Below are 21,083 nucleotides of genomic sequence, written 5' to 3'. Positions count from 1 at the left end.
TGCTGTTTGGGATTAATGCTGGATATTACTTATTTGGTTATTGGTTATTGTTCCGCTGTTGGATTGTGAATGTGGTTAGGTGGCTAGTGGGTATGGGACCACTAGTTGTAGTTAACTATTATATTATTATTTATTATTTATTTATTAAAAAAAAAAAGGGTCGGTCGTTTCATTTTGGTATCAGAGCCCTTACGGTTCTAGGTTTGGGTTCACTAGGTTTCTGTTGTAGATGTTTGGGATTGCATGTCTTGATTGATTATGTGAGTTAGTCAATTGTGTGTGGCATGAAGTCCTAGAACATCCTCTTCGAGCCGAGTGTGTGATTCCACGGTGAGTTTATGTTTCTGTGTTATAATAGAAATTGTTTGCTTAGCCTTCTGTTCATGGTAGTGCAGATGGTTAGAGAGGATGCTGTGACTGGTCGAGGTCGTGGACGCGGACGTGGTCGCGGACGTGGTCGTGGTAGGGGTAGAGCCCCAGTGGTTAGTGAGACCGAGGACCAGAGTGTGACAGCTGAGGGTGTTGGCGAGTCGCAGGATGTTCCGGGGGATTCCGTGAGTGTGGCAGGAGGGGGCGGTATTGATGCTCCAGTGGCCGGTGTTGTTAGGGTCCCGGGTGTGGGGGTCCCAGCGGGTGGAGTCCCTGGTGTTGACGTTGCGGCTTTGCTAGCACAGGTGTTAGAGCGGTTACCACCTGTGGTACCGGCTCGGGCTCAGGTAGTGCCACCAGTGGTGGCGGAGGAGCGGCAGCCAGTGGTTGCGGATGTGGGAGAGCATGGACGTTATTTGGCTATGCTCAAGGAGATGAAGGGTCTGTTCACTGAGAGGTTTTTGGGTGGTACAGATCCTACAGCTGCGGATGCTTGGAGGACGAGTGTGGAACGTAACTTCCATACTCTGAGATGTCCTGTGGAGTTTTGGGTGGACATAGGGGTCTACTTTTTGGGTGGTGATGCTGAGTTGTGGTGGAGATCCGTGGTTGCTAGGAGGGTGCAGAGGGAGATGACTTGGGCTGACTTCGTCTTGGAGTTCAACCGCAAGTATTTTCCTAGGGAGGCATTGGACCGGTTGGAGGTGCAGTCCCTTCAGATATCCCAGGGGACACGGTCAGTGCGGGAGCTGGACTTGGAGTTCAGTCGACTTCTATGTTATGGGGGTCGGGCCATGGAGTCTGAGGAGGCTCAGGTCAGGAGGTTCATGAGAGCTCTACGGGATGATTTGAGAGTTCATTGTAGAGGGAGGTACTATGCTACGCGTGCAGAGCTGGTTGAGACTGCAGCAGAGATTGAGGAGGATATCTGGGCACAGTCAGTGTCGGTTACTCCAGCAGTTCAGCCTAGTAAGGCTCAGCAGCAGGGTGGTTCTAGCAGGGGCGGTAGGCATGCTCAGGGAACCAAGAGGAAGTGGGAGGCTACGCAGAAGCCGAGTGGTGCAGGTTGCTTCGGTTGTGGGAGCAGAGATCACAGGGTTGCTAGTTGTCCCAAGAGGAGTGTTCCGTCGACAGGACATCGGGTATGTTATCACTGTAGGGAGACAGGGCACATCAGGCCTTTTTGTCCCAAGTTGCAGCCGGCAGCCGTGGCAGCGTTGCAGCAGGTGCAGCCTAGTGGTCAGTAGGTGGCACGGATTGAGCAGGGGCCTCGGGTTTACACGACAGCTGAGACTGGTGGAACCAGTGCCGGGGCGATCACAGGTATATTTTCTGGTACTTAAACTTTGTGAATTTTAGTAGGTTCAGATTGTATATGTTTCTTGTGATAAAGTGTTAGGTTCTCAACACATGAGGTTTGTGTAGGGACCTTGTTGGTGGGCGGGTTTAAGTCCCATGTTATGTTTGATTCTGGACCTTCGCATAGCTTCATTACTCAAGAGTGTGCAGAGTGTGCGGGGATCAGCGGGGATCCTGGAGAGCGTGCAGGAGTTGTCAGGGTTGCGGGAGGCGAGTTCCTGAGAGTGGTTGGACGAGCTAGAGGAATTGATATTCAGATCGCAGGAGAGTCGTGGCCAGCAGATTTGCTTATCAGTCCAGTGGAGCTGTATGATGTTATTCTCGGGATGGATTGGTTGCATCGGCTTAGGGTGCATTTGGATTGTCATCGGGGTAGAGTGGAGTTTGAGCGTTCAGGAGGGAAGTTGGTTTTTCAGGGTATTAGACCGACTTCGGGGAGTCTCGTGATCTCAGCCATTCAGGCTGGGAAGATGATCGAGAAGGGCCGTGAGGCTTATCTGGTTACTATATCTATGCCAGAGTCAGTGGGGAAGTCTACGGTTAGCGGTATTCCAGTAGTGGAAGAGTTTGAGGATGTGTTTCAGTCCTTGCAGGGATTACCACCATCTCGGTCGGATCCCTTTACCATTGAACTGGAACCGGGGACGACACCGTTATCCAAGGCTCCTTACAGAATGGCTCTAGCAGAGATGGCAGAGCTGAAGAAGCAGCTAGAAGATTTGTTGAGTAAGGGATTCATCCGTCCTAGTGTATCACCGTGGGGAGCGCCGGTGTTGTTTGTGAAGAAGAAGGATGGGAGTTTCAGGTTGTGTATTGATTATCGGGGTTTGAACCGGGTCACTGTGAAGAACAAGTATCCTCTTCCTAGGATCGATGAGTTGTTGGATCAGTTGAGGGGTGCTACTTGGTTCTCCAAGGTAGATCTGGCGTCGGGTTATCATCAGATACCGATAGATGAGGCAGATGTGAGGAAGACTGCTTTCAGGACGAGATATGGGCACTATGAGTTTGTGGTGATGCCCTTCGGATTGACTAATGCGCCAGCAGCGTTTATGAGATTGATGAACAGTGTGTTTCAGGAGTTTCTGGATGTATCTGTCATCATTTTCATCGACGATATCCTGGTCTATTCTAAGAGTCCTGAGGAGCATGCAGTGCATTTGAGGGCAGTTATGGAGAAGCTGCGGGAGCAGAAGTTGTTTGCCAAGTTGAGCAAGTGTAGTTTTTGGCTTTCTGGGCTTTCTGGGTCACATTGTTTCTGCAGAGGGTGTTTCTGTAGATCCAGAGAAGATTCAGGCTATCAGAGATTGGCCTAGACCGCAGAATGCCACAGAGATCAGGAGTTTCCTTGGATTGGCAGGGTACTACAGGAGATTTGTGCAGGGGTTTGCAAGCAGAGCACGTCCTATGACTAAGTTGACAGGGAAGGATGTTCCTTTTGTCTGGTCAGAAGAGTGTGAGGAAGGCTTTGCAAGCCTGAAGGAGATGTTGACTACTGCGCCAGTGTTGGCTTTGCCTGAGCAGGGAGAACCCTATGTGGTTTATACAGATGCATCTAGAGTTGGGTTGGGTTGTGTTCTGATGCAACATGGGAAGGTGATTGCCTATGCTTCGCGGAAGTTGCGGGTGCATGAAGGCAACTATCCTACCCATGATTTGGAGATGGGTGCTATAGTTTTTGCCCTGAAGATTTGGAGGTCTTATCTTTATGGTGGAAAGGTACAGGTGTTTACAGATCATAAGAGCCTGAAGTATATATTCACTCAGTCTGAGCTGAATTTGAGATAGAGGCGGTGGATGGAGCTTGTGGCAGATTATGATTTGGAGATAGCCTATCATCCTGGAAAGGCTAACACTGTTGCAGATGCTCTGAGTCGGAAGAGGGTAGCTTCGGCTCAGGAGCAGGAGATGGAGTCTCTGGTAGGGGAGATCAGTGCGTTGAGCTTATGTGCTGTTTAACAGGAACCGTTGGGTTTGGAAGCAGTAGATAGAGCAGATCTTCTGAGTAGAGTGCGGTTGGCTCAGGAGAAGGATTTGGGGCTGGTGAATGCCTCTAAGGATGTGGATTCAGAGTATCAGGTCTCAGATAATGGTACTATCTTGGTGCACGGTCGGGTTTGTGTGCCCAAGGATGAGGAGTTGAGACAGGAGATTCTGAGAGAGGCTCATGCGAGCAAGTTGTCCATTCATCCAGGAGCGACTAAGATGTACCGTGATCTCAAGAGGTACTATCATTGGGTCGGGATGAAGAAGGATGTAGGTAGTTGGGTTTCGAGGTGTGATGTGTGTCAGCTAGTGAAGGCTGAGCATCAGGTTCCTGGCGGGTTACTGAAGAGTTTACCCATTCCTGAGTGGAAGTGGGATATGATCACTATGGATTTTGTGGTGGGATTGCCAGTGTCACGGACCTTTGATGCTATTTGGGTCATTGTGGACCGGTTGACCAAGTCAGCACATTTTCTGGCCACTAAGAAGACTGATGGAGCAGCGGTCTTGGCTAAGAAGTATGTGAGGGAGATAGTCAGGTTGCATGGGGTGCCAGCGAGCATTGTGTCTGATAGGGATTCCAAGTTCACTTCGGTGTTCTGGAAGGCGTTTCAGGCAGAGATGGGCACTAAGGTGCATATGAGTACAGCTTATCATCCCCAGACTGATGGACAGTCAGAGAGGACGATCCAGACGCTGGAGGATTTGCTGAAGATGTGTGTGTTGGATTGGGGTTGTAACATCCGCAAACCAAAAATTGGTTTTTGGGGATGGGTGTCGATCGACACCAAGGGGGTGTCGGTCGACACCACTTATTTTTCGGTTCGATCAGAATGAGTTTTTAATCGATTTGGTTCGGTTTGGTTTAAGGAAACCATTGAACCGGGTCTTTAAAGGAAGGAAACGACCTAGGTCGTGTTCCAGAGGTTCTGGTCGCCGTTTTTGTTTGAAAAAGAGGAAAAGAGAGAAAACAAGTGTTCTTGAGATTGTGAGTGAGATTGGGAGATTTCTTGGCTGTTCTTGAGAGATTGGAGGCTGGGAAGGTGCTAGAAGCTTGCTAGGAGTGAGGGATTCGTCCTTATTGGTCAGAAACTTCCTGCAAAGAGGTGAGTGCATGACCATGGCTTATCTAAGCTAAGATCTCTAGATTCTATGTGATTTGGTGCTTATGTGGTTGTTTCTTTGAGTTCTCTATGATATTTCGTTGCTGTCTGGGCTGGGTTTGGCTTCTGGGAGTGCAAGGAGCGGATTGGAGAAGCTTGGAGGCGAGATTCGGGTTTCTGAGCGAGGGAAATCGCTGCTCGGCATCGGTGTCGGTCGACACCAGTTGGGGTGTCGGTCGACACCAACGCGAGGACGGCTCGGGACTTTAGCGAGTGTCGAACGATGCCATGTGGAGGTGTCGGTCGATGCAAACTAGGGTTTTCGGGAGTGTCGGGCAGGGTGTCGGTCGACACCAGTTTGGTGTCGGTCGACACCAGATATTCAGTGTCGATCGACACCATCTGGTGTCGGTCGACACCCCTTGTTCAGTTACGATGGACGTTGCATGCTTTGTATATTGCCTGGTTTGTTTTATTGATTGTTGTTTGTGGCATGTAGAGATCTTATTGCTTGTGTGTATAGCCCAGTAGATGGGAGGATTGCCTCAATGAGTGTTTATCAAATACTCATGCATCTCAATTTGTGTTTGTGGTGCAGGTAAAGGCAAAGTGTGATCGTGGAATCAAAGGCAATGAAGAGGAGGATGTTCTAGGGACTCGATTGGATGTTGTCTGGCATTTGCTAGGGTGCTAGAGTTGAGTCATTAGAAACATTGCTAGGTTGCTGGTTTCATGTTTCTTGTTGTTTGGTATTGAGATATTGCCTTGCTATAATATTGGTTTATTATTGGATATTGATTATGTTATTCCGCTGTTGAATGTGTTGTGGTTAGGTGGCTAGCGGGTATGGGACCACTAGCTGTAGTTTTTTTTAATATATTATATTTATTATTTATTATTAAAAAAAAAAAAGAAGGTCGGTCATTTCATTTTGGTATCAGAGCCCTTACGGTTCTAGGTTTGGGTTCACTAGGTTTCTGTTGTGATGTTTGGGATTGCATGTCTTGATTGATTATGTGAGTTAGTCAATTGTGTGTGGCATGGAGTCCTAGAACATCCTCTTCGAGCCTTCAATGAGATTCCACGGTGAGTTATTGTTATGTTTCTTTGTGTGGTATTGATTTGTTTTCTGCTTGTTAGCCTCTGTTCTTGGAAGATCAGTGGTTAAGGTGTTTGAGTTGTTGGTCGTGGACGGGGACGTGGTCGTGGTCATTGTCGGGCGGGTCCCGAGGCCAGCGAGTGTGTGGTCTAGAGTTCCACGAGGAGGTACGTCAGAGGGTCGCAAGCGTATCAGGAGGGACCAGAGGGGATTAGCCGGTGAGCGTGCCGGGGGTGCTGGGAACCCAGGTGTGGGGTTGCAGCAGGTGGAGCCCAGGGTCGAGATGATCGCTTGGCGGATCTGTTGGCGTGCTGTTGGAGCGGTTACCAAGAGGGGTACCAGTGTAGGCTCCAGTTGTGCCACATGTGGCAGGGTGCAATCGAGGGCTGCGGATGTTGAGGACTTTCCAACTTACGTTAAGAGGATGGAGCGGTTGTAGATGACCGGTATGAGATTATTCTCAAGAGGTATCGGGCCTAGAGAGGCGGATATGTGGACATATGCAGTTGGAGCAGATATTTCTCTGCTTGGTGGTTAATCCAGTTGGATATTATGAGTTGAGTGGGCAGGTGTAACATTGCAATGTTATACTCGGATCACAGGAGATAGTTGTGTCGAGAGATGTTTATAGTCGTTAAGGATTGTTGCTCCTGAGGGGATGGTGATTCCCCTGAATACCGATAGCTCGAGGGGCTTAGGGCTCCGAGAGTGGCAGAGGGGATGTTGTTCTCCTGAGGGGATGACTAGTTCCCCTGATACCGAGATCTTGAGGATTGTGGTCCAAGAGTGAGATGGTATAACTGGAAGACGCTGGTCTGAGAGTGAGATCGGTATGACTCGAAGGTTTCGACCTAAGAGTGGAAGATTTGGGAGCAAGCAATTCCTAGGACGTGAGTATAAACATAACGATTGAATGTAGACCTCGAGAGATTTACGGTGGTTTAATCTTGGATTTTAGGATTATGCTGGCCGTTGGGCCAGGGTTTTATGAACCAGAGCGGTTATGAATGTGTGGCTGTTTTGCCTGGATTGTGAGGCCGGTGGTGCCGGAGTCCCGGGAAGGGGAGTTACAGCAGGATTGATTCAGGAGAGGCATGTTTGCCAGATACATAAGTTCACGGAAAGCCTTCATGGCAGGATAAACTAATCGTTGCAACGATGTTGGATGAAGTTCATTGGAGATGGACAGGGTTGCTAGATTCAAAGTTTTGGTAAGCTTGTTGGAGGGAATAAGTCAAGTGGCTTGAGTTAGCGGCCTGCAAAGCATTTGAAGCGGTGAATCAGAATATGCGACGTATGGTACTTGTTTGTTTTATCACGTTCGTATTGATGATTTGCTGTGGAGAATTGCCAAGCGGAAAGCTATCTTTGGAATAAGCTAACTTGTGGAAGATTCCCTAACTGGCAAGTTACTAGAGGTTTTTGGAGGGACAAGAGGGTTGATATTCAGGTGGGGGCGAGTTGATGTCGGCATACTTGAGTGTTGGTTTAGTTGAGCTGAAGAAGTAACTAGAGGATTTATGGAGCAAGAGATTCATACGTTCTAGTGTACCACCGTGGGGAGCGCCGGTGTTGTTTGTGAAGAAGAAGGATGGGAGTTTCAGGTTGTGTATTGATTATCGGGGTTTGAACCGGGTCACTGTCAAGAACAAGTACCCTCTTCCCAGGATTGATGAGTTGTTGGATCAGCTGGGAGGTGCTACTTGGTTCTCCAACGTAGGTCTGGCGTCGAGTTATCATCAGATACCGATAGATGAGACAGATGTGAGAAAGACGGCTTTCAGGACGAAGTATGGGCATTATGAGTTCATGGAGATGCCTTTTTGGGTTGACTAACGCGCCAACGGAGTTTAGATTGATGAACAGTGTGTTTCAGGAGTTTCAGGATGTGTCTGTCATCTTTTTCGTCGATGATATCCTGGTATTTTCTAAGAGTCCTAAGGAGTATGCAGTGAATTTGAGGGCAGTTCTGGAGAAGCAGCGGGAGCAGAAGTTGTTTGCTAAGTTGAGCAAGTGTAGTTTTTGGCAGGGTAAGATGGGTTCTCTGGGTCACATTGTTTATGCAGAGTGAGTTCCTGTAGATCCGAAGAAGATTCAGATTATCAAGGCTTGGCCTAGACTACAGAATGTCACTGAGATCAGGAGTTTCCTTGTTTTGGCAGATTACTACAGGACCAGGAGATGAAGTCTCTGGTAGGAGAGATCAGTGCGTTGAGCTTGTGTGCGGTTTTCTCGAGAACCATTGGGTTAGGAGGCGGCTTATAGAGCAGATCTTCTGAGTAGAGTGCGGTTGGCTCAGGAGAAGGATTTGGGGCCGGTGAATGCCTCTAAGGATGTGGATTCAGAGTATCAGGTCTCAGATAATGGTACTATCTTGGTGCACGGTCGTTTGTGTGTGCCCAAGGATGAAGAGTTGAGGCAGGAGATTCTAAGAGAGGCTCATGCGAGCAAGTTGTCCATTCATCCAGGAGCGACTAAGATGTACCGTGATCTCAAGAGGTACTATCATTGGGTCGGGATGAAGAAGGATGTAGCTAGTTGGGTTTCGAGGTGTGATATGTGTCAGCTAGTGAAGGCTGAGCATCAGGTTCCTGGCGGGTTACTGAAGAGTTTACCCATTCCTGAGTGGAAGTGGGATATGATCACTATGGATTTTGTGGTAGGATTGCCAGTGTCACGGACCTTTGATGCTATTTGGGTCATTGTGGACCGGTTGACTAAGTCAGCACATTTTCTGGCCATTAAGAAGACTGATGGAGCAGCGGTCTTGGCTAAGAAGTATGTGAGGGAGATAGTCAGGTTGCATGGGGTGCCAGCGAGCATTGTGTCTGATAGGGATTCCAAGTTCACTTCGGTGTTCTGGAAGGCGTTTCAGGCAGAGATGGGCACTAAGGTGCATAGGAGTACATCTTATCATCCCCAGACTGATGGACAGTCAGAGAGGACGATCCAGACGCTGGAGGATTTGCTGAGGATGTGTGTGTTGGATTGGGGTGGCCATTGGGCAGATCACCTGAACCTGGTAGAGTTTGCTTACAACAACAGCTATCAGGCGAGTATTAAGATGGCTCCTTATGAGGCTTTGTATGGGAGGCCATGTCGTACACCATTATGCTGGACTCAGGTGGGGGAGAGGAGCATGTTTGGTGCTAGTTTTGTTCAGGAGACCTCAGAGAAGATTCGGGTTCTCAAGCTGAACATGAAGGAGGCTCAGGATAGGCAGAGGAGTTATGCAGATAGGAGGAGGAGAGATCTTGAGTTTCAGGTGGGAGACAGAGTGTACCTCAAGATGGCCATGTTGCGGGGTCCGAACAGGTCATTGTCAGAGACTAAGTTGAGTCCGAGGTATATGGGCCCATTCAGGGTGATTGAGCGGGTTGGACCAGTGGCATATAGATTGGAGTTACCTGAGGTGATGCGTGCATTCCATAAGGTTTTCCATGTGTCTATGTTGCGGAAGTGTCTCCGTGAGGGAGAGGAGATGTTGGCTAAGATTCCTGAGGATCTTCAGCCTAACATGACTTTGGAGGCGAGACCAGTGAGGGTTCTCGAGAGGAGGATCAAGGAACTTCGGAAGAAGAAGATTCCTTTGATGAGAGTCCTGTGGGACTGTGATGGTGTTGAGGAACAGACTTGAGAGCCTAAGGCAAAGATGAAGGCAAGGTTCAAGAAGTGGTATGAGAAGCAAGCCGCGACTTGAGCTTGTTTAGCCTGGTCCCATCTGTAATCCGTGGCTGGAGCGGGAATGGAGTATTCCAGCCCATCTCTCTTGTTACTCGGTCGCTTGGGGTGGTTGGTTGTGCGACTCAGTAACAAGATGAGGTGGTGTTTGGGGTACAAAGTTTCCGTGAGGCAGGGTTGTGAAGAGGAGTTTCCAAAAATGGAAAGTGTTAAATATGGAAAGTTTTGCGGGAGTTAGAATTTTGTCCATTTTAGCGGTGGGAAGCCTTGCGAGGGGCTTTTGTGCCTTTGTGGCGGACTTTTGAGTCAGAGTTCCTGTGTGTGGCGGTATTGTTAGACATTGTATGGCCTTTGTGGCGGGCTTTTAGCCAATTGTGTGGCCTTTATGGCGGGCTTTTAGCCATTTGTTGGCCTTTGTGGCGGGCTGTTTAGCCAGAGTGTCTCTGTGACGGTCCTTCGGGACAGATGGTCTTTGTGACGGTCCTTCGGGACAGATGGTCTTTGTGACGGTCCTTCGGGACAGATGGTCTTTGTGACGGTCCTTCGGGACAGATGGTCTTTGTGACGGTCCTTCGGGACAGATGGTCTTTGTGACGGTCCTTCGGGACAGATGGTCTTTGTGACGGTCCTTCGGGACAGACGGTCTTTGTGACGGTCCTTCGGGACAGACGGTCTTTGTGACGGTCCTTTGGGGACGAGTGGCCTTGGTGGCGGTCCTTTTTAGGACATTTTGTCTGGCCTTGGTGGCGGTCCTCGTGAGGACATTTTTGTTGGCCTTTGTGGCGGCCCTTGTGGCGTATATATGATCCTTGTGCGGTCATGGGGTATCCCGGTGGGGGGATATGTGGTTGGTAAGACATTGAGATGTTTTACGCGAGCCACGGGAAGGAAACCTGGATAGGGATAGGACTCAGACGTGTTCAGAATTGTTTGCTCGCGACTCTTGGGGGACTTAGGTTCTCCTAGTACTGCCATTTTCAGAGACTTTGTGGCTCGGGAGTATGGTTGGTATATCGACTCCGGATGACGATCCGGGGGCGCGCTGTAGGGTGGCAACCCGAGAGACGAGTTTGGATTTTTCCTTATATCATTTGGCATGCAGACTTAGGTCTGATGAGGAGCCAATAAAAAACTCAAGGTTTAGGCCTATGAGTAAAGGGAAGTCCAAAAAGTCAAGAGCAAATGACGCCTGGAGCGTGAGTCTATCGCCTAGAGGTGACCTTCTGTAGATTGGTCGGAGGAGTGCAGGCCGTGGAGACGGTTGCACGGGGGTCCTTGACTGATGGTTGTTCGAGATTCGAGGACGAATCTAGATTGGTGGGGGAGAATTGTAACATCCGCAAACCAAAAATTGGTTTTTGGGGATGGGTGTCGATCGACACCAAGGGGGTGTCGGTCGACACCACTTATTTTTCGGTTCGATCAGAATGAGTTTTTAATCGATTTGGTTCGGTTTGGTTTAAGGAAACCATTGAACCGGGTCTTTAAAGGAAGGAAACGACCTAGGTCGTGTTCCAGAGGTTGTGGTCGCCGTTTTTGTTTGAAAAAGAGGAAAAGAGAGAAAACAAGTGTTCTTGAGATTGTGAGTGAGATTGGGAGATTTCTTGGCTGTTCTTGAGAGATTGGAGGCTGGGAAGGTGCTAGAAGCTTGCTAGGAGTGAGGGATTCGTCCTTATTGGTCAGAAACTTCCTGCAAAGAGGTGAGTGCATGACCATGGCTTATCTAAGCTAAGATCTCTAGATTCTATGTGATTTGGTGCTTATGTGGTTGTTTCTTTGAGTTCTCTATGATATTTCGTTGCTGTCTGGGCTGGGTTTGGCTTCTGGGAGTGCAAGGAGCGGATTGGAGAAGCTTGGAGGCGAGATTCGGGTTTCTGAGCGAGGGAAATCGCTGCTCGGCATCGGTGTCGGTCGACACCAGTTGGGGTGTCGGTCGACACCAACGCGAGGACGGCTCGGGACTTTAGCGAGTGTCGAACGATGCCATGTGGAGGTGTCGGTCGATGCAAACTAGGGTTTTCGGGAGTGTCGGGCAGGGTGTCGGTCGACACCAGATTGGTGTCGATCGACACCAGATATTCAGTGTCGATCGACACCATCTGGTGTCGGTCGACACCCCTTGTTCAGTTACGATGGATGTTGCATGCTTTGTATATTGCCTGGTTTGTTTTATTGATTGTTGTTTGTGGCATGTAGAGATCTTATTGCTTGTGTGTATAGCCCAGTAGATGGGAGGATTGCCTCACTGAGTGTTTATCAAATACTCATGCATCTCAATTTGTGTTTGTGGTGCAGGTAAAGGCAAAGTGTGATCGTGGAATCAAAGGCAATGAAGAGGAGGATGTTCTAGGGACTTGATTGTATGGTTACCTGGCATTGTTAGGTTGCTAGAATTTGAGTCTTAGAGCATTGTTAGGATTGCTGGTTGTTTGATTTATGCTGTTTGGGATTAATGCTGGATATTACTTATTTGGTTATTGGTTATTGTTCCGCTGTTGGATTGTGAATGTGGTTAGGTGGCTAGTGGGTATGGGACCACTAGTTGTAGTTAACAATTATATTATTATTTATTATTTATTTATTAAAAAAAAAAGGGTCGGTCGTTTCACATTATTATACGTCAAGTGTAGTAATCTGCAAAATGAAATTCAAAGTACGATCAAGAATTCATATAATCGAGTATTTCTGACAATTTTTTTCTAAAATTCGCTGTTAGGTTTGTTTATATTGGAAGATGGTGTCGTATATATGATGCCATCTAAAATGTACTAATTATTGATATATACGAATATTGACATGTGTATCTATATATCATCTTAACTTTTTTGAATACTTTTTTAAAAATATGTTATTTATCTTTCTATTATGTATGGAAATCTTTAATACGTATTTTTTTGAAATTTACTTTCTTGATCTTTGTCATTTTTTTTTTCTTATATTTCCATTATCTTGTATATCATTATCGGGTCATTACTGAATATTTAGTTTTATATTTATATTTTCAAATTTTATATTATATTTATTGTAACAAATTTTTAAAACATGTTAAACTAAATTTTTTCTTCCATTATTAATATTATACTATTAACGAACTCTCCGCTAAATTGTCATATCATAATTTTTATTAATTAGAAAGATAATTTCATTATGTTATAAAACTAACATTTGTTAAACATTAAAAAGTGATAAAATCCCTTTTAAAAACATAACGAATTATAATAACATCGTGATGATAATCAGAAATAAAAGTAGTGATTGTTATTGAATATTAAAATCTAAAATTAAATTTCAAAAACGACATTCTAAAGTCTATCTTTTTCATGTTAGATCTTTGGGTACATATCTCTTGTTCTTCACACACCAGAAATATCCAGTAACATCCTTATCATATGTGTAGATTGGCTCATTGTTAGGCATGACATTGTATTCCATCCAGGATTGAGATTGAGATTTCTTGTTCGTTGATTTCAAAATACTATTTTCACCGTCAACAACGGTATTTTGAACGTCAAGATGCACCAATGAGTTATCTTCAGAAGAAATTGATTCTTTTCTGGTTTTCCTGACTTTTTTTTGAACTGATTCCGCATTGCGATCCTCACAAAAGGAAACAAATTGTTCTTGTTGAATTTGCGAACGGAGCGCATCTTCATCAGGTTCTGATCTTTTCTTGGTGGTTTGACGAACTCCAGATAAACGTTTCATTATGATTCTGCACGTATACATTTGAAACCTGTGAATGTAATTTCAATAATTCAAAATAATGAAAAGCTTGATTTTTGTTTTACCTTACACGTCAAACAGCAAGAACTTAAGAATTGGTTCAGTTTTTTTTTTTTTTTTTTTTTTTTTCTAGTTGACATGGTAAATTAATAAGACTTATATATATACATATAAAATGTATAAATTAAGTTTACACATTTGATAATATTATATTTCCTAAAATTTCGTATTGAAAAAGCAAAATATTTAGGATTACCATTAAGTTATTAATGTAAAAAAAAATTGTTAACATAATCGTTAATGGTCATTTTCTTAAATTATCATATTGAATATTCAGACCATTAAATTTGGCCTTTTATTTTTAAGATATTATCATTATTTATGGAATTTTGAAATATGTTTAAAAAGATTTAGGTTGGGGTTTAGAGATATTCTAACTATTAAAATTTCCCAAATGATTATATAGTATGATATTTATTAAATTATATTGTATATATTTTTAATTTTCGTTTATTGTAACATAATTATAGTAATTGATAGAATTAAAGTTTGACCAATACGAATACGCTAAGAAGCTTTAAAGCGTGCTTAACTGTTCAAAATAATTAAAAATTTCAATTCAAAAAAATAAAACAAAAAGATGAAAATAAAAATTAACCGATATCATGTTCTGAAATGACGCAATTTTTTCAATCTCGGGGTTTAGATTTGATTTTTTTCCTTGTCATCATGCTATGAACCCCAGTCGATCCAATATTGCTGTCTGTATAATCTCTCTTAGATGAAGTCAAATTCATTTCAGCTGGTGCGATTTGCAACTTATGGTCGTCGAGATCCAAAGAAATATTGGAAAGTTTATTTCTTCCATATAGTTCCTACATTGAAATTACATACATTGAGATTTAAAAGGTATAGAATTCATAATGATATTATGGATATATGTTTTTTTTTTGTTTACTTTAGTATCTTTCCAAATTGCACAACCATGTCTTCCTTTTCCCAAAACTTTTCGACAACATAAGCAGACTTGTCGCTTTTTAAATTCTCGATTGTAATCGAAATTTTAAACAGCATAGTCCTCCCAACCAAGGCAGAGAGACTTCCAAGAATAGGTGCAGTATCGTCCTGAACAAATGTCAAATTTTGATTTAATACTTGTTTTTATAACTTTAAACCAAAAAGAATTCAAATGATACTATACTTACTTTAGGTTTTTCCAAAGCTAGTTCTTCTGCTTTTTTCCAATAAATAGTTGGGCAAGACCGTCAAAGAAGAGCAGCTTAATTTTTTGTGAACTTCCGTACCCAACATGAAGTATGAGTTTATACCTTATAAACAGTTTGGTACGACTTAAATGTGCGTATAGTTATAATCCACAATTCTTTTTTAAATTTAAGAAACAATTTGGTACTTACTTGTAATCAACTTCCATAACATCAGAATCACAAACTCCACAACTATATAGTAAATCCTTTCCAGCTTGAGATTCTGGTGGATATGGCTGCACCTTCTTATTGCAAACTTTACAGGCAATATAATACCATTTGGGTAACACTTCAACAGAGTGAATTGTCACGATTGTCACACATGTTCGCGCCTGTAAAGAATTAATCAAACATTTATTATTTCAATTATAATTCAGAAAAAAATAAGATCACGATATCAATTTTACATTTGAATCATTACCTCAAGTGCATAAACGATTTGGTCCATAGTACTCTTTTCGTTCACAATGAAAAACTCCTCATATAATGTCACCTTGGGTTTCTGAGGGCTTGGGTCATCAACAAGTTGTACTAAATCAACAGCATCAGTAGGCAACCTATATAGTTATGATAATAATAAGAATATGTGTATGATTAAAGCATGTCGTGCAGAATAATATAGAAAGGATATATATATTCATATATATACATATATGTATACTTACTTTTTTTGAAACGCGTCTACTTCAGACATAACTGGATTTATGAGAATATCAGTAGAGTTGAAAGCATTGGAAATACTATAATTTCCTGTAACATGAATTTAATTGGCAACGTTAGATTTGACAATTATAAGCTTTAAGTTTTGTTTTTTTCCGAAAGTAAGATATTACCTTTCCATTCCTTCAGGCATGCAAATCTTATTACACAAACGACAACAGTATCTTGATGTTCTTTTATTTGTGTATCAAAGTCCTTTGCAAGATCCCCCCACACCGTGCAATTTAACTGGGTTCCACTATATTACGAATGCATGAAAAATAATAAAATTTAGTTATTTATTTTAGATTAAATTAATTTTCAAAATATTTACTAAAGTTACATACGTTAAATCTTGCAAATCGAAGCTCAATTTGACATTATCCTTCCCTTTGGTTTTGGCGCTATCAAGATTTCCAACACTGACGATTTGGCCGATTACATCTACGAAAAAAAAACACGAATTAATATTTTATTTTGTTCATGTAAATATAACTTTTAAAAACAAAGTTAATTAACAACTCACCAAACAATATATTCTTATCTAATTCTCCAGATAAGATAGTAGTAAACGCCTGAAAATATTTTTCTGGAACACGAACTGGGAATTCATCACATGGTTTCACAACAGTGGTTCTATAAAAGACGATTTTAAATCCCAAAGAACTTGTCTTAAAATTACTATCATAATCCACTAAGCTGAACGTATCGACTATTTTAGACTCGCCGACAGCGAGTTGATTTTGAAACCTGCTGACCAAACCATCTTCAATAGATGCATGTATCCTTGTACCCTATATATAACGATTTAAAGTTATAAAACTAATATCCAGTTTCACTAAAAATCTCATAGATAATTCAAATAAACATGACGCTTCAATTTAAAATTAGAACTTACATCACTATCAACGAAGACCATCTGAAGGGACTTGAATGATTTCCAAAGTCTTATGATACGGACTCTTATCTTTTGATGGTCTAAAGCAGGGTTGAGATTGGCTAACTGAACAAAAGGACGAATGTTCATCTTTTTAGAAGTCATATTGAATTGAGCATACAACTCATAAACACATTAGCGGAACAATATTTATAGAGATGTTATACAACCGACTTGATTTTTTAATTTTTTAGAATATTTTCTTACTTTATTTTGTTAAAACGATAATGATGAGGAATGTAAACATCTCATTTATGAATATTCTCGATATGCTTATTATCATTATTAAAAAAGGATATTTAACATTTTTTTACTCTTTCAGATTTAATGAAATTCATCAAGCAGTTGTAAATTACCATATATCGTTATTAAAATAAAAGTTATTTTGTAAATTATAAAAATGGTTTTTAAAATTTTTATTTAAACAAATCTCTATATGTTAAAATTTGCAACTAACTAAATTTAATAATAATCCAGAAAAATAATATTGTAATTATTTTATTAAATCCCAAAAAAATCAACAAATATATACTTACAAAAGTGTTTTCCAATAATTTTCAAAAATACAGAACTTCGAAGAACGGTTTTGAGCATAGTTATCAATAAGGTCTTCGATGCTTCTCAAAGGAGTCCTCAACAGCAAGATGAATATAGGAGTCAAGTGAATCTCTGTATTTTGCAGAAGGATAAATTCTAATCAGTATTTTTTCATATCAACTAATCATTAATCAAATAAAGTAAGATTTTACTATTACCTTAGGTCTAAATCGAACCTATAGTCGGTATCATCCAAATCTTTGATTCTTGACTCACCATGATCAACGTAATTGTACCTAAATATTTAAAGTTAGTCAGATACATCCACATATTTCTAAAATATATAATTGAAAGACCATCCAAAGTAAATCTCTGACTTACATGAACATGTAGTCTGCAAATTCTGCACTCTTCGGGTTCTCGACAATCTCCGAGGATCCATCGCTGTTGGTTAGGAGAACATTATTATCTAGCATTACCGATGTTAAATAAAAAAATTATTCATTATCATAATGAACTGTACTGAATTACTAAACTAATTATCTATAAACAAACGTAATCACCTCCGAATCTTACTGCTTTCCACATTTTGAACAGACAGACCCTCTTCCTGTTACGCAGTTTGAAAGTTTTGAACATATGATTGGCATAGACTCCTGTTGCGAAGCAGTCAAGTACATATCCCCTTTGGAAAAAGGTTTGTTGATATACTAATGTCAATCTACATATTTTATCAAGCACTTAAAACAGTTTTTTAAAATATTACTATTCATATATAAACTTACTCAATCGACTCGATAGTGAATTTTATGTAGCGATCCATCAAGTTCCAACAATAGACACCATCTTTTTTTTTGAAACTCTTGATTTCACCCATATTGGTGATGCATCCAATCAGATTAACTGCCATAAAAACGAATAATATGTGTTAAAAAATAACAAATTAATCTTTTATAAAACAATCCATTACAAAGTCTGATTTACCGTAAGGCCATCTTCCATGAAACACATTATCATAAACACGTTTAAAATCTAGATTATTAAAAGATTTGGAAATGATAGGATCTCTTGCAAAACTGATTATAGTTTTGTCTGTAATGAAGATCCGATAACCGTTTTTAGTTTTCTGGATCTGTTCTCTGTCACTCTTGACTTCGAACTTCTCTATAACATAAGTTCGATCCTCCAACAATTTAAATTCCGGAACACCATTGAGTGATGCCGGGATAGTAGCATGTCCAAATGTACCCTAATTCAGAGAATGATTTACCAAAGTATTTAGACACACGAATACATATGAAGTAACAACGAAATAATTCTGTATAACATACCTCTTCGTCTACCAAGATTAGTTCTGTCGACACATCATTCGAACGATCTCTCACTCTCCATGAACGGAAAACCTTGACACGAATCTTCCATCCCATTGTCCAAGGACACAATTTTTCGAGCATCACAAATCTCGCCATTTTTTTTTTTTGTCTTTTAAAAAAGTATTTTAGTTAGAGAGAAGTTTAGTAAGAGAGTGAAATGAAGAAGTTGAAATTTGCAACTAACTAAATTTAATAATAATCCAGAAAAATAATATTGTAATTATTTTATTAAATCCCAAAAAAATCATCAAATATATACTCACAAAAGTGTTTTCCAATAATTTTCAAAAATACAGAACTTCGAAGAACGGTTTTGAGCATAGTTATCAATAAGGTCTTCGATGCTTCTCAAAGGAGTCCTCAACAGCAAGATGAATATAGGAGTCAAGTGAATCTCTGTATTTTGCAGAAGGATAAATTCTAATCAGTATTTTTTCATATCAACTAATCATTAATCAAATAAAGTAAGATTTTACTATTACCTTAGGTCTAAATCGAACCTATAGTCGGTATCATCCAAATCTTTGATTCTTGACTCACCATGATCAACGTAATTGTACCTAAATATTTAAAGTTAGTCAGATACATCCACATATTTCTAAAATATATAATTGAAAGACCATCCAAAGTAAATCTCTGACTTACATGAACATGTAGTCTGCAAATTCTGCACTCTTCGGGTTCTCGACAATCTCCGAGCATCCATCGCCGTTGGTTAGGAGAACATTATTATCTAGCATTACCGATGTTAAATAAAAAAATTATTCATTATCATAATGAACTGTACTGAATTACTAAACTAATTATCTATAAACAAACGTAATCACCTCCGAATCTTACTGCTTTCCACATTTTGAACAGACAGACCCTCTTCCTGTTACGCAGTTTGAAAGTTTTGAACATATGATTGGCATAGACTCCTGTTGCGAAGCAGTCAAGTACATATCCCCTTTGGAAAAAGGTTTGTTGATATACTAATGTCAATCTACATATTTTATCAAGCACTTAAAACAGTTTTTTAAAATATTACTATTCATATATAAACTTACTCAATCGACTCGATAGTGAATTTTATGTAGCGATCCATCAAGTTCCAACAATAGACACCATCTTTTTTTTTGAAACTCTTGATTTCACCCATATTGGTGATGCATCCAATCAGATTAACTGCCATAAAAACGAATAATATGTGTTAAAAAATAACAAATTAATCTTTTATAAAACAATCCATTACAAAGTCTGATTTACCGTAAGGCCATCTTCCATGAAACACATTATCATAAACACGTTTAAAATCTAGATTATTAAAAGATTTGGAAATGATAGGATCTCTTGCAAAACTGATTATAGTTTTGTCTGTAATGAAGATCCGATAACCGTTTTTAGTTTTCTGGATCTGTTCTCTGTCACTCTTGACTTCGAACTTCTCTATAACATAAGTTCGATCCTCCGACAATTTAAATTCCGGAACACCATTGAGTGATGCCGGGATAGTAGCATGTCCAAATGTACCCTAATTCAGAGAATGATTTACCAAAGTATTTAGACACACGAATACATATGAAGTAACAACGAAATAATTCTGTATAACATACCTCTTCGTCTACCAAGATTAGTTCTGTCGACACATCATTCGAACGATCTCTCACTCTCCATGAACGGAAAACCTTGACACGAATCTTTCATCCCTTTGTCCAAGGACACAATTTGTCGAGCATCACAAATCTCGCCATTTTTTTTTTTTTTGTCTTTTAAAAAAGTATTTTAGTTAGAGAGAAGTTTAGTAAGAGAGTGAAATGAAGAAGTTGAAAAGACAGTAGTTTGGTTTTAAGTTTTTAAACTCGACTATAAGAATTTATAAGGTGTTAATGATTGCATAAAAAGTATCGACTCGAAGGGGTGTTACATTGTAACATCCGTGAACCAAAATCCCGGTTTAGGATCTGCATCGGTCGATGCAAGTGGTGCATCGGTCGATGCAAGGTCTAATTTCTGCGTTTTGACTTAAGTCAAACGCTGCGTTTTGGGTTAGAGAAAACCCTTAACTCGGGAGTTTTGTCTCATTCGCGAGTTTGGCCGATTTTTAGAGAGAAAGAAAGAGACAAAGACTGTTCTTGAGCGTTTTGGTGATTTTCTTGGAGTTTTGGTGCTTTCCTACGGAGATCTGTAGCTGGGATTGCTGTAGGAGCTTCTAGGAAACGTTTTCTTGCTTTTGTGTTGTTCAGATTCGTCTTGGCACAGGTAAGTGCAGGACCATGGCTTATCTAAGCTAGAGAATTCAGTGATTTGCTTGTTGTTTGGTGTTAGACGTATTAGATTGTTGTTATGGACGTTAGGAAGCTTTCTTGTGGTTTGGGATTGAGTTTATGTGGTTGTAGGAACGAGATCCGGCGAGAAACTTCGGAGAAAACACGGTGCTCGACGTTGCGTCGATCGATGCATAGCTTGCATCGGTCGATGCAAGTGCGAGGACGGCGCGATGAAATTTAGGGTTTTTCGTGTGCGTCGAGCATGCGTCGGTCGATGCAGACTAGGTATCGGTCGATGCAAGTTACACTTGCATCGATCGATGCAGCTTCTGTATCGATCGATGCTTCTCCTGTTGGCATCGATCGATGCAGGTGTGGCATCGGTCGATGCTACGTCCTGTTTTGTTATTGTTTGTTGATTGTTGTGTGAAGATTACTGATACTCTATTGCTTGTGTGTATAGCCCAGTAGATGGGAGGATTGCCTTACTGAGTGTTTGTAAAATACTCATGCATTGCAATATGTGTTTGTGGTGCAGGTAAAGGCAAAGTGTGATCGTGGAATCCAGGCAATGAAGAGGAGGATGTTCTAGGGACTCGGTTGATTGTTTATCTGGCATTGTTAGGTTGCTAGAACTATGTCCTAGATCATTGTTTAGGATTGCTGGTTATTTGTTTTATGATGTTTGGATCATTAGTTAAGA

General features: G+C 41.4%; 1 protein-coding gene across 1 annotated transcript; it reads right to left on the bottom strand.

The window, feature by feature from the left end:
• Positions 1-16,820: 16,820 nt before the first annotated feature.
• LOC147926991 (uncharacterized) lies at positions 16,821-18,227 on the bottom strand. Its single transcript, XM_087487262.1, has 7 exons — positions 18,090-18,227; positions 17,743-18,007; positions 17,544-17,661; positions 17,322-17,443; positions 17,140-17,227; positions 16,977-17,054; positions 16,821-16,890 (listed from the first exon to the last, which is right to left on the bottom strand). The coding sequence occupies exons 1-7, from the start codon at positions 18,225-18,227 to the stop codon at positions 16,821-16,823; spliced, it is 879 nt and encodes a 292-aa protein (XP_087343388.1).
• Between the last annotated feature and the right edge of the window lie 2,856 nt (positions 18,228-21,083).

This window comes from Camelina sativa, chromosome 15, assembly GCF_030686135.1.
Source record: "Camelina sativa cultivar CO46 ecotype springtype chromosome 15, ASM3068613v1".
Taxonomy (NCBI): Eukaryota; Viridiplantae; Streptophyta; class Magnoliopsida; order Brassicales; family Brassicaceae; genus Camelina; species Camelina sativa.
This window is presented reverse-complemented; position numbering and strand designations above follow the sequence as displayed.

Bases quoted from the DNA above. Each gene is read 5' to 3' on its own strand.
- LOC147926991 (XM_087487262.1), bottom strand. From the start codon at position 18,227: ATGGCGAGATTTGTGATGCTCGAAAAATTGTGTCCTTGGACAATGGGA. The intron at 18,008-18,089 runs GTATGTTATACA...TCTCTGAATTAG, and splicing joins TAATCTTGGTAGACGAAGAG to GGTACATTTGGACATGCTAC. The intron at 17,055-17,139 runs GTAAGTCAGAGA...TTAAATATTTAG, and splicing joins TTTGCAGACTACATGTTCAT to GTACAATTACGTTGATCATG.